At 46.4% G+C, this 12,199-nt stretch overlaps 1 protein-coding gene across 1 annotated transcript; it reads right to left on the bottom strand.

The window, feature by feature from the left end:
• Positions 1 to 10,891: 10,891 nt before the first annotated feature.
• LOC132029209 (non-histone chromosomal protein HMG-17-like) lies at positions 10,892 to 11,864 on the bottom strand. The gene is made up of 2 exons (XM_059418534.1): positions 11,765 to 11,864; positions 10,892 to 11,259 (listed from the first exon to the last, which is right to left on the bottom strand). The coding sequence occupies exons 1-2, from the start codon at positions 11,862 to 11,864 to the stop codon at positions 10,964 to 10,966; spliced, it is 396 nt and encodes a 131-aa protein (XP_059274517.1). The 3' UTR covers positions 10,892 to 10,963.
• Between the last annotated feature and the right edge of the window lie 335 nt (positions 11,865 to 12,199).

The following is a 12,199-nucleotide window of genomic DNA, read 5'->3' as shown; positions in this document are numbered from 1 at the left end:
GACGGAGTCAGCCACATGCCCCCAGGTAGCACCTTTTGAAAGCGTGCTAACATAGGAGTGCCTAGGTGGCTCAGCCGGCTGAGCATCTGACTCTTGGTTTCAACTCAGGTCATGATCTTGGGGTCATGAGATTGGGCCCCAGAGATTCTGTCTCTCTCTCCCCTATGCTCCTCTCCTCCTCCTGTTCTCTCTCTAAAATAAATCAATAAATCTTAAAAATATAAAAGCGTGCTAAATATACACAGTCCCATGGGGCCACAAGAGAATGCCCTGCTGCCCAGGTTATCTGGCAGTATCCCCTGGGCAGCAGTTGCAAAAAAACGGGACTCCAGACCAGTGTATAAACCCTTTCCTGGGAGATACTGGTCAATAGGAGCAGGGCAGAGGGAGAGCACCACGATGGCGTTCACAGCCTGTGTTTGTTGAGAGCATCTGTGGTCCTCTAGGTGCATGCCAGACCTGAAGCCCGCCCTTTAGGGCAAAGCTCTGGGAGAGGAAAAGAGGCCACCTTCACAAAAGACTTCACAGAGAGGTGGGGCTGTGTGTCTGTCTGTCTCAGTATTCTCTCTGGGCAGTGCCATGGGGGTGGCACCCTGCCTAGAGCTGTCTCTTCAATTGCCGCAGTCCCATGGGACCCAGGAATGCAACACTTTGCCGCCCTCCCCAGCCACCTCCAGAACTGTATCACCAAGGGGCATCCTCTGGGCCCAGATGCAAAAACTGGGGCACCAGATATAAAAAAACAGGGCACCAGTCACATGTAAAGCCTCCTTCCAGGAGACCCTGATCCTCTGGAGTGTGAAAGAGGCAGAAAGCAAAGGGAGCGCCTACTCTCTAGGTCTCTGGAAAAGTTCATAGTCCCTTGATGAGAGTTTAACTAGACATCTGCCCTGCAGGCCAGAGCCAGTAGGCCTCCTTCGCAGAGAGACGGAGCTCCTGGGTCTGTTGCCTCTTGCTGTGCTCTGGGGGTGGTAGCTGTTTGCAAACTCTTTCTCCAGGGGATACAGTCCTGTGGGACCCACCGGCACAAGCCCCACTGGCCACCAGGACTAGGTGGTGAAGAGCTGTCCCTTGTCAGCAGCTGCAAAAGTCAGGGCGACAGACAGGGGTGTGAGCTCCTTTTCGTGTGGCACCAACTGATACAGTCCCATGGAACCAGTGCAAGCCCCACTGGCCTTTAGAGCCGGGCAGGCAAGAAGCATCCCCCGGGGAGGTGGCCACAAAAATCAGGAGACCAGATACATGTTCATGTGGACGTACCGGGGCTCTGGGTCATGGCAACGGGAGAGCTTGACGCTGGCGCCCAGCAGGCTCCCTCCCTGGAGAGAGTTCCCGTAGATGCCAGGTGTGAGGGTTACGTCGGATGCCTGCCCCTTGGCCAGTGTTTTCAGCTGGTGAGGCTTCCTCACTTTCAGCCCCGGGGATGGGCTACTTCTGAGCTGGGGTAGGTAAGTGTGTCTGCCTAAGCCCCGTTAAGAGCTGTCTTCCAGATTGTTACAGTCTCGCAGGTCTCAGGATGGGAGCCCTCTTGGTTTTCAAAGTGAGATGTTTTGGGGGCTCATTTCTTACTTGCAGGTTCTACATGTTAAGGTGGTTGAGGAGTTTGAACGCTTTGCTCCTTGAGGGGCAGCCCTGGGTTTTGAGTTTTCTCCTGGTTTTGGGTCGCTCTGCAGGGGTGGGATTTCTGGTCTGTCCTGCCTGCCAGATGTGGTGTTTTCTCATTTGCCTGATGTGCAGTCCTAACTCTACCAGCCTTTAGATTTTTGAAGGAGGAAATGGTCCCGTATGTAGCTGTAGACTTAGGGTGTTTGTGGGAGGAGGTGAGTTCCGGGTCTTCCTCCATCAGTGACTTGAGCCACCAGGCACCCATGCATCACTGTCTCGAGCTGGAACCCCACGGTGTAAACTTTTGATACTATTTTTATTTCTTTTTATTTTATGATCCACAATGTCTATATGGAATTGGGCAAAACTTTTTTCTCCAAGTCAGGGTCTCTCAACCCCTGACACTGGGGCTGGATAAATCTTTGTTATGGAACACTGTCCTGTGGATTGTAAATCTTTTGGTGGCATTTCTGGCCTCTATCCACGATGCCTGTAGTACCCACCCAAAACTCTCCAGACGGAGTCAGATGTGCCTTAAGGGACTGTGCTGTTCCCCTCACTCCTGCCCCTGGAGCGTCACTACTGTCAGTCTTACAGACTGCAGCTTCCCAAACCGTGTGCCCTGGAACCCGCAGGGGTGTTGTGAGGACGCAGATGCTGGTGCAGCAGTGGGAGGCCGGCTCGAGATTCCGAGTTTCTAACAGGTGCTCAGGCATGCGAATGCTGCTGTCGGAGCTCCACACTGAACCGCACGCTTGTAGACGTCCGCTCGTTCATATCAGTTGGGTGAATTTTCAAGAGGAGCCAACGGCAATAATTACAGAAATAGTAGTGAACTTTGAGTGCACTCTAGCCCAACAATGTAAGACCGATGGAAACTCAGAGAACAAGTTCCGTCCCTCCATCCCCACAAATCACAGCTTCCTTTCCTTTTCTGCCTGTCCTTCCAGCCCTAGTGTTCATTTATAATCCAACAACTCTAAGGGTGATGTTTGCCAGAATCTTACCAAGTTCACCCAACGGTCACGAACAGAGGCAACCTTGTGTCCCACTGGGTGTTTTGAGTTAGGGTGCTGTGAACGTTCTAGCTCCAGAGAGCCCTCTTGGCCTGCTGAGAGGTTAATGGTATTAAATTCAGACTGCGAGCTTGGATCTGCTGATGCTCAATCTGTCTTTTGTGTGGGAAGGTGCCCCTTCTTGAGAACTATTGACTGGACCTAAATTCAGCATGGCTGGAGGTCGTTTTCTTACTACAGGTGTTCTGAGAGTCCCGGAAATAGGTTAGGTTAGGGTTATTAAAGCTTACCACTTACAGAGAAATGTTGTCCTGTTCTTTTGTTCTCAGAATCAATAGAACATGTAATGAAAATCCTGGAGTGAAAAAAATCCCCTGCATTTTATCCGGAACCCTTAAAATAGTGATCGGTAAGCAGACTCATTTGTCACATTGAGAATGTTGGATACAGAACACATTTCTTCTCCTCTGCAAAATAATTGATTACGTTCAGTGCTTGATCTTGCTGTTGCTTAAAATAACCCTCTGAGAATGGCTGCAGAGAAGATTCTTTTGAAAAACGGAATATAAGTCACTTTCTGCTGAATTAAACAATACCAGGAGACTTGGAAGAGTGGATTGACTGCCCCAGTAATGCCTTAGTCACAGACTGGGGATGCATAACACACTGTAGGTCACTTCTGCAAGCCTCATTGGGGGCATTCTCTTATTTCATCCTTGTGGCAGCCGGTGACGAAGAAAGGGGGGCTCTAGGCAGTACCCAGCAAAATTTAAAACATGTATACCCTTGACTCAGCAGTTCTAGGTCAGTGGCATAGAAATCCTTGTATAAGTGTGGAAAATAGATGTAGCAGGATGCTGACACAGCATTTTCCCCATGGTAGCCTGGTTAGAAATAACCCGGGGTTGAAGGCTGTATGATTGCCCGTCAACGGTAAAAGCTTAAACTATAATAGACTCATAACTCAGGCCACTTCGCACCATGTGAAGGAAGAGTGGGGAAGGATAGGCTTATACTGACGTATAGGATGGCGTGCAAACAGCAGTCACAGAACTTACAAAGAGGAAGACATTTGCTCTTTGTGTGTGTGTATTTAAAAATGTCTATACGTTGAACTTCACAGCAGTTACCTTTGGAGGAAGGGAGAGGGGAAGGAGAATTCCTACTCGTAATGTGCTTCTGGTTTGAATCCTGGCAATGATCATGTATTACTATTTTTTTTAACTTTTTTTTTTTAAAAAGATTTTATTGATTTATTTGACAGAGAGAGATCACAAGCAGGCAGAGGCAGGCAGAGAGAGAGGGGGAAGCAGGCTCCCTGCTGAGCAGAGAGCCTGATGCGGGGCTTGATCCCAGGACCCTGGGACCACGACCTGAGCCGAAGGCAGAGGCTTTAACCCACTGAGCCACCCAGGCACCCCCATGTATTACTTTTGTAATTTAAGTATTATTTTGAGAAAAAACAAAAATGATCCTGGGTCCTAGTTCTACCGCTGCTACTCAGGTTAGACCAGTGGTTCTCAGCCTGGGGTAGTTTTGCAACCCCCATCCTACCCCCAATGCGGGGCATTTGGCAACAACTGGAGACATTTTTGGCTGTCACATTGTGCGGAGAAGCCAGGGAGGCTGCCAAACCTGTAGTGCACAGGACAGCCCCCATGACAATGACCGAGCCCCAAATGCCCATGTCACAGAGCCAGGAACTCGCGGGTCAGACTCCAGGACTGCTGCCATGGTCAAATAGGCAGGTTGTGCACCTGACGGTATTGGGGACTGCTGTTCAGTGTGAGGTGTTGTCCGCACACCACAAACCTCACAATTGTGATATAAGGGAAAGTAAATATGGACATATGTACCCCAGGAAGCAGGCACTGGTGCTTTCTCCTGTACTGTTAGTGCCCAGCATGGACGCTGACACATTAAACAGCCACTCAATGTTGGCTGAGCTAGTGAAGGAATTTAACTAGATACCCCACGTTAGGCTCTAATATACCCAGGTTGGGGCAGATGCTGAAGATTTAAGAATTTGCGGATGATAGCTAAAATTATGGCAGATGTTGTCTGTTAATTTGTCTTAAGGTGAGAATTGACAAAAGACTGCTAATACTTGTCATTCGTTTTAGAACACCATTGGTTCACTTTTTGATAAGAAAATCCTTATCTTTTTGATAGGAAAATCCTGTTTCTTCTTGGAGGAATGCCAGTAAAGGGCCCTATTGCATCTTATCTTCCTAGATAAGATTTTTAAAATCCTTAGCTATCTTTTTGGCTGTGTGCTGACTTTAGTGGAGAAGGCCTTAAAAAAATGTTACTTATTTTTAAAATTTAAAATTTATTTTTAAATAATCCTCACACCCAATGTGGGGCTTGAAGTCACAATCCTGAGATCAAGAGTTGCATGCCCTATGGACCGAGCCAGCCAGGTGCCCCTTAAAAAAACATTTTAAGCTACTGTTGGCACTGTCTGACCTAGTAAAATAACGTACTTTGTGTTTCACTCTATCCGTGTAGCAGCGAGACATCAAAGCTGAAGGTATTCTTTTATTAATGTTTTATAATGTAAAAATGCATATACACAATATTTAAGAATAATGAGTTGATGAGTCTTTTTTGCCATACACTTCACAATTTTAGACATCTGCCAACAGATACCCTTATTCATATAGATTAGAAGTTGTGGCGTATGAAAGCTAACAGCTAATTAGTGCCAGTGCTCAGATTAAGGCTCTCAGCTTTGTAGTTCTGTGTCCTATTCATCATTCTAAAGATTGAGGAGCAAGGTTACATTTTTTGGAAAATGTATGTGGTTTCACTATTTAGTGAAGTCATTGTGAAAGTGAAGGTTTTTCGTAACACATTCTCCTAATTCCTCCCAACATGAGACAATTCTAGAGCAATGATATTCAGAGTTAAAATGGAATTTGTAAAACCCAAATTTAAATCCTTCAAAATGTTCATGGCATTATCCGTATTTGTACCTTTTAGGTATTCAGTTTTGTCTCCCCCTTGCTAGGTGTATCTTTACTTTGGAAGGATTGTCCCATTTGCGTTTAGTCTGGATCTTACTCTATTTTTAGAACAAGCTCCACTGCTTTGCTCCCTTTGTTTTTCTGAGATACTTTTCACAGGTTGACTTTCTAATTATTACTATTAGCTTTAGAGGATACAGACTTGAGGAAAGCTTCTCATTGAGCTGTCACTGCGCTGTGGCTGTGTTGAGAGCATCCCATGCGACCCCTCGCGCCACCTGCTGTTGCTGGGTTCCACCACCCAGAGTCATCACCTTTGTTGGGCTATTGGGGGAGTTTTAGTCAAAACCAGTTGATGTGCAGGCAGTGGTTGTGGGATCTCTAACTTCAAGAGGCTGTTTCTGGTGACTTGAGTCCTTAGGAGTAAACTCTTGCATCCCTGTGACAGTGTCTTCATAACTGGTGACAAAATTCTGAATCATTAGAGATAAATAGGACTTGTCGCAGGGTGCCGACCCATTTATTCCTTCATCTGCTCCACACACTGAGCACCGCTTGTGTGCCAGCGTGTTGTTAGGTGCCGGGGTCATGTGAACAAGACACCCCCTGCCTTTGGTCTACACCACAGTGGGGAAGACAGACCTGGATCAAATATAGCCAAGATTGTACCATTGCACGGCAGGTAAGGAACACGGTTTATACAGAGGAACCCAGTGGAGACTTTGGGGAGTGGGGAAGAGCCTTGAGGAAGTGATGCCTGAGCTGGGATCTGAGGCTGAGCAGGAGGAGGGGAGGTGAGGAGGGGAGATCATCTCTGGCAGGGTAGAGGAGCGCTCCTTGTTGGAGGGAACTGTGCGGTGGGCTTGAGAAGCTGAGCTATCAGTATGGCTGGAGCAGAGAGCAAAGGGGACAGTCATACCAGAAGAAGCTGGGCAGTATTTGACCTTAAGGATTCAGTCTGTCTTCCACAAGGAAAGCTATAGAGGAGTTTTAAGCAAGGGAGTACCACTGCATCTGTGTTTGGAGAGATGGCTTGGGTATCCACACAGAGAACCGACGGGAGGGGACTGAGAAACGACGCGGAGCCTGCTTGGGGCAGGAGGCTTGCTCTCACCCTGAGGAGAGGAGCAGACAGCTCGTGCTAGGTTGGTGGCAGTCTTGGGGGTAGGGAATGGATCGATTTGGAAATATTTAGAGGTAAGCCCAACACTTTCCTGATGGATTGGCTGTGCGGGAGAGGGAGAAAGGATTTGCAAGATGACTCAGGTTTCAAAATTGTAACGAGGCACATGGTAGACCCACTGGCTGCAGTGGGCAGTACTGTCAGGGACCATTATGGTGAAGGTCACGAGTTTGGTTTTGTCCATGTGGAGTTTGTGGTCCCTTTTACTATGTCCGTGTTTCACAGAGACCAGATAATTGTGGCCAACAGAGGTTATCCGGTGATTGAGTGGTGCCGAGCTCTCAGGTGAAGGTTCTCAGCTTTGCAGTGTCCTCCCTCATCACCGTGCTGAAATTAAGGAGCAGGGTTACATGTATTTGAAACTACGTGTGGTTGCACTAAATGACTTGAATGGGAAATGTCCCTTGTCGCTGAGAGTTGGGACCTTCGGGTGTAGAACAAGAGGCGGGGACTGTGTGGGAGATTCGGATGCCCCATGAGCAGTCTTTTCTTAGGTTCACTTTAGTTCCAGTGCCCTTGGGAATGACCTTTTGAGGATTCTCTGGGATAAATATGTGGAGAACCAGAATAGAATTTCTAGGATCTCCATTGCTGAGTGCAGTTTTACAAGCCTCCTAAAAAATTTCTAAAAGTGATTGTTGGGTACCTTCAAACAGAAAATCTCTGTGAAAGCAGGGGTTGAATGTGTCTGTGCCAGCAGTTTTGAAAGACCATCTGTGGGACTGGTGTTTCTGAAAATGTGTCCTGAAAACTTCAAGTGTCTCTCAGATCTGTAGGTGGCCAGCACTGGAATTACATTGTTTTGCATACTGTTTGCAAACTAGAAATGTAAGATTAGTTATGTTTTTTCATCCCCTTTGGAAGTCCCATTGTGTTCTTAATATTTACCTTCAAAAGAATGTGCTCGGAATAAATCGAGTGTCTTAGCTGACATGTTAATGGTACAAAGTTCAGCTAGCTGTCACATGATTTAATTAATTGATTTAATGATTTAATTACATGATTTAATATACTTTACTTTAATGTACTTATTTACTTTAATATACTTTAATATATATATTTAATATATAATAATTTAATGATTAATAAATTAATCATCACACTATTTAATATGATTTAATAAAAATTAAATAAAATTTAATATTTAATATATGACATAATATAATTATAACATGATTTAATGATTAATTGACATTGGCTTATTTTACTTTTTTATTACTGTCGTGTTGCTTTTATCCCATTCTATAAAAAAGACCTGTGGCTAAAAGAGTGACAGTGACTAGTAATGTACAATTCAGAATTTTGCCATAAATATGTGTGCATATGCAGTCTAAGTCTGCATGTGTTGTGATCCATCAGTCTGCTAATACAGCGGCGTCACGTGTGCTCCCAAAGATGGAAAGCAAAACCACCATCACCTGGAAATCAGGTCTCACCCTCTCAGGAATCCGTTCCCCAGCGCCTGCGGTTATTTTATTGTGAGACTTTGTCAAACAACGGCAGCCCAGAACACACTTGTGACATTTTCAAAAGACAGTGAACTAGTTATTTCCTTGAATAAACATAATACTTCATAGTATGAAATTTATAAATTTTGTTACCAAAGTCAGAGAGAGACCAAGATGCCAGAGACATCAGTCCAAGTTGGATTAATTCTATGTGACAAGATTGGGTTTAATGTCTGCTGCAGGTAAGAATTCGCAAATCCAGGAACAAAATTATTCTGTGTGAAGAGAAAACAGAAATGACTAATAACAAAACCCCTTCATCAAGTGACACATTGGATGTCATGTTAATAGCACGCCACGTGGGGACTGTTACTGTCCGTGTGTGTTCTGATAATTTGCTTTTTGGTCCGACAAAACCATGAACGTACAGCACGAATCGTCTTCTAGCTTCTTCGTGGTACATTTTGTTATTGGGAAGAAGAGCTGTTCATTTTAGTTTGGATTGCTTTGTGAGCTCTGGCGTGGATCAGAAGAGTCTGTTGAGAGCCGCTCTGCGGGCTGTGGCGGGGGGCATTGCTGGGCGAGTAATTGGGGTGGCCCTGGGGTGCCCGTCCACACACTGTCCCACTCGCAGGGAGCAGCTGGTGGAGACCAGGTGCTTCCTGACTGGGTCAGTGCGGGACAGAGTACGGAGCTGAGAATAAGAGCGTGTCACAGGCACCGACTGTGTCCCTCAGCCGCCTCGGGACAAAACGGGCACCGGGGGGGGGGGTTAGCCTGTGCTTTTCCACCCTGAGACACCCTGATGTTCCAGGGGGCAGGTGCTCACCCCAGCCCTTCAACTTGGGGGATTTGAGAGGTTCGTTTCCTTGTGATACTGACAATGCCATTTTCTGACTTCAAGCGTTTGCAGGTAGCCGAGCACACTGACCCAGTCGTATCTTGAATAGGCAGAGCTGGGCATTTGAAGGGCAGAATGTGCTCTTCCCCCTTGACAAAAAGGAGTCAAGGTCAGAAAAGGAGGTAGACAGAAGTGATGGGGAGGGCAAATACACCAAATTTAAACAGTAATTCTCAAGCAGCCACACTCTCCAGACAAGCTACAGGTTTCTTAAACTTGCCCACAATTAATATGTGCTCTCCACGCAGGCCAAGTGCAAATTTTTGGTAAATGTTAGAAATTATTTATTAGGATAGAAGTGAAATAGTGTTTTTACTGAAGAATTGGACCTTAGTCATGAGCTATGGCGTGGTCATCTCGCACATGTAGCTGTTTTCTTTGCCGCATATAATCATACAGCTAAATAAATTCAATCTTTGATTGTTTTACAAAAATAGAGTTTTTTGTAGTTTCTTTTTTCCCTTTACCAGTACCGCATGGAAATCCCTATAAGCTTTTGGTTGTGTCTCATCAGGTTTTTATTTGATGTGACTTATTACAAACTTCCTTTTTTGTTGTTTGAAAGTTTAGATGTGATAGTTTCAATTAGAGTTTTTTTATTTTTTTATTTTTTAAAGATTTTATTTATTTATTTGACAGACAGAGATCACAAGCAGGCAGAGAGGCAGGCAGAGAGAGAGAGAGGAGGAAGCAGGCTCCCCGCCGAGCAGAGAGCCCGATACGGGACTCGATCCCAGGACCCCGAGACCATGACCTGAGCCGAAGGCAGCGGCTCAACCCACTGAGCCACCCAGGCGCCCCTCAATTAGAGTTTTAAAAAATAATTGTTTAAGAGATTTTAAAAATTTATTTGACAGAGAGAAATCACAAGTAGGCAGAGAGGCAAGAAGAGAGAGGGAGAATCAGTCTTCCTGCTGAGCAGAGAGCCCGATGCAGGGCTCGATCCCAAGACCCTGAGATCATGACCTGAGCTGAAGGCAGAGGCTTAACCCGCTGAGCCACCCAGGGGCCCCCATAACCATTTTTTTTTTCAAACTGCATCCAGCTTTATTAAAGATACTTTTCATAAACAATCATGGTATTTCAGGCAGGACATGGGCAGACGATCATTAACAGTATACAACAGCTTTCAAACTCCCTTCTTCAATGGACTACCACAATCAGAAAGCCTCTATGAAACCCAGCGCAGTCTTCATGTGATGCTCGGAGCAGGGAGGTTTGGAGTGAGGGCGGGCAGTTCACATTTAGCATGTTGTTTAACAACTTTTCACAAGCCGACCCTGACTTTCAGGAAATGAAATGAAAATGGCAGGATTATCCATCTGAAGATCCATGAGCTAAAAAAGGAACTCTTTTGAGGGATGCCATCTCAGTGGTGACACTTAGTCAAGTCCAGATTGCCTGACATACTGGGAACCATGTCTTGGGGGTCAGGTTCCAACAGATCTCTGGGTTTAAGGGAGTCAAGTCTATGTTGAAGGCAGAGAGGGAGAGGAGGACATAAAAACTGAATTTTAGTTTTTTCCACACCACCAAGGGATTTGTGCCCAGGCGGCTCATGTGTGTCAATGTCAAGGAACCCCTCCTCCTGGGAGCCAAGAGGAAGTTTCTCAAAACTAGGAGGGAAAGGTGTTTTTCCCCTTGTGTCCATCTAGCCTTAGAAACATTCTATTAGTGACATATGCCCTTCCCCAAAACAACAGTGAAGTGTTCTGTGTGCTAACAACATAGCTTAAAAAAAAAAGTAAAACAAAACTCTGCATTTTTATAAAACTTGATAAAAATGGTATTTCAAACTGTACAGTCACCGGAAGTACACAGTTATCAAAGATGCACACCCTTCACTTGGCATCTCCAGCACCTCCGGCTTTCCGTGCCCGGTCTGTTTTGGCGTCTCCGTTTTCTGCAGGGTTATTCCCATCCTTGCTGGCGTCAGCTTTCCCCTTTGTCCCTTTGGGTACCTTCTCTCCCTTTGCTGGGGCCTTTTTAGACTTGGGCTCTGGCTTTGGAGGAGCAGGTTTAGCAGATAACTTTGCAGATCTTCTGTGTGGCTCGTCCTTCACCTTGGCTTTATCTCCTTTAGCATCCCCCTCGGCCTTTCTCCCGGGATGGTGGCGACGGCGGCGGGACGTAAGCACTGGACGCGGGGATGCAGCGCCGCGCGGGCTTTGGCCGGTCCACGGGTCATTCTCGTCTCTTCTTCACACTGCTCCCTATAACCACTTTTTAAAAAGATTTTATTTATTTATTTCAGGGACAGAGAGTGCACATGCAGGGGGTTGGGAGAGGGACAGAGGGAGAAGCAGGCTCCCTGCTGAGTGGGGAGCCCAACGTGGGACTTGATCCCAGGATCCTGAGATCATGACCTGAGCCTAAGGCAGCTGTTTGACTGACTGAGCCACCCAGGCGTCCCCATGATGACCATTTTTAAGTGTGTGGTTCAGTAGTGAGTGTTAAGTGTACTCACATAGTTGTGGCACACATCTCCCGGAACTTTTGTTTTTATCTTCCACTGAAGCTCTCTACCCGTGGAACAGAAACTCTCCGGCTGCCCCCTCCTTGCTCCCATCACCACATTCTACTTCCTTCTCGGTGAGTTGACCACTCAAGAGACCTCGTCTGAGTTTGCCTTTGTGACTGGCCTATTTCCCTGAGCACAATGTCCTCGGGCCTCGTCCACGTCGTCGCAGGTGTCGGAGTGTCCTTCCTGGTGGAGGCTGAGTGATGTTCCAGGCCGTGCATCCCCCGTTCTGTGCGTCTTCATCTGCAGGGGGACATCTGAGCCCCTCCATGTCTTGGCTGTTGAGAATGATGCTGCTGCACACGTGGGTGTGCAAACACCTCTCCAGACCCTGCTCTCCCTTCTTTGAGGTGTATGCCCAGAAGTGGGATTTGTGGACGATATCGTAATTCTGTTTTTAATTTTTTGAGAAAACTCTGCACTGTTTTCCACATCACTGCATCATTTCACCTTCCCCTGACAGGGCACAAGGGCTCCAACTTCTCCACATTCCCTGCAACACATTTTCGGGTTGTTTACTTTTCACTAGTAGCCATCCTACCGGGTGTGGGTGACA

The sequence above is a fragment of the Mustela nigripes genome, chromosome 13 (genome assembly GCF_022355385.1).
Source record: "Mustela nigripes isolate SB6536 chromosome 13, MUSNIG.SB6536, whole genome shotgun sequence".
Classification (NCBI taxonomy): domain Eukaryota; kingdom Metazoa; phylum Chordata; class Mammalia; order Carnivora; family Mustelidae; genus Mustela; species Mustela nigripes.
The sequence above is the reverse complement of the archived record's forward strand: the minus strand, read 5'-3'. Positions and strand labels throughout refer to the sequence as shown.

Coding starts and splice junctions, on each gene's coding strand:
- LOC132029209 (XM_059418534.1), bottom strand. CDS start 11,864: ATGCACGGCCTGGAACATCACTCAGCCTCCACCAGGAAGGACACTCCG. Junction 11,260..11,764: donor CATTGTGCTCAGGGAAATAG/GCCAGTCACAAA, acceptor CCCCGCGTCCAG/TGCTTACGTCCCGCCGCCGT.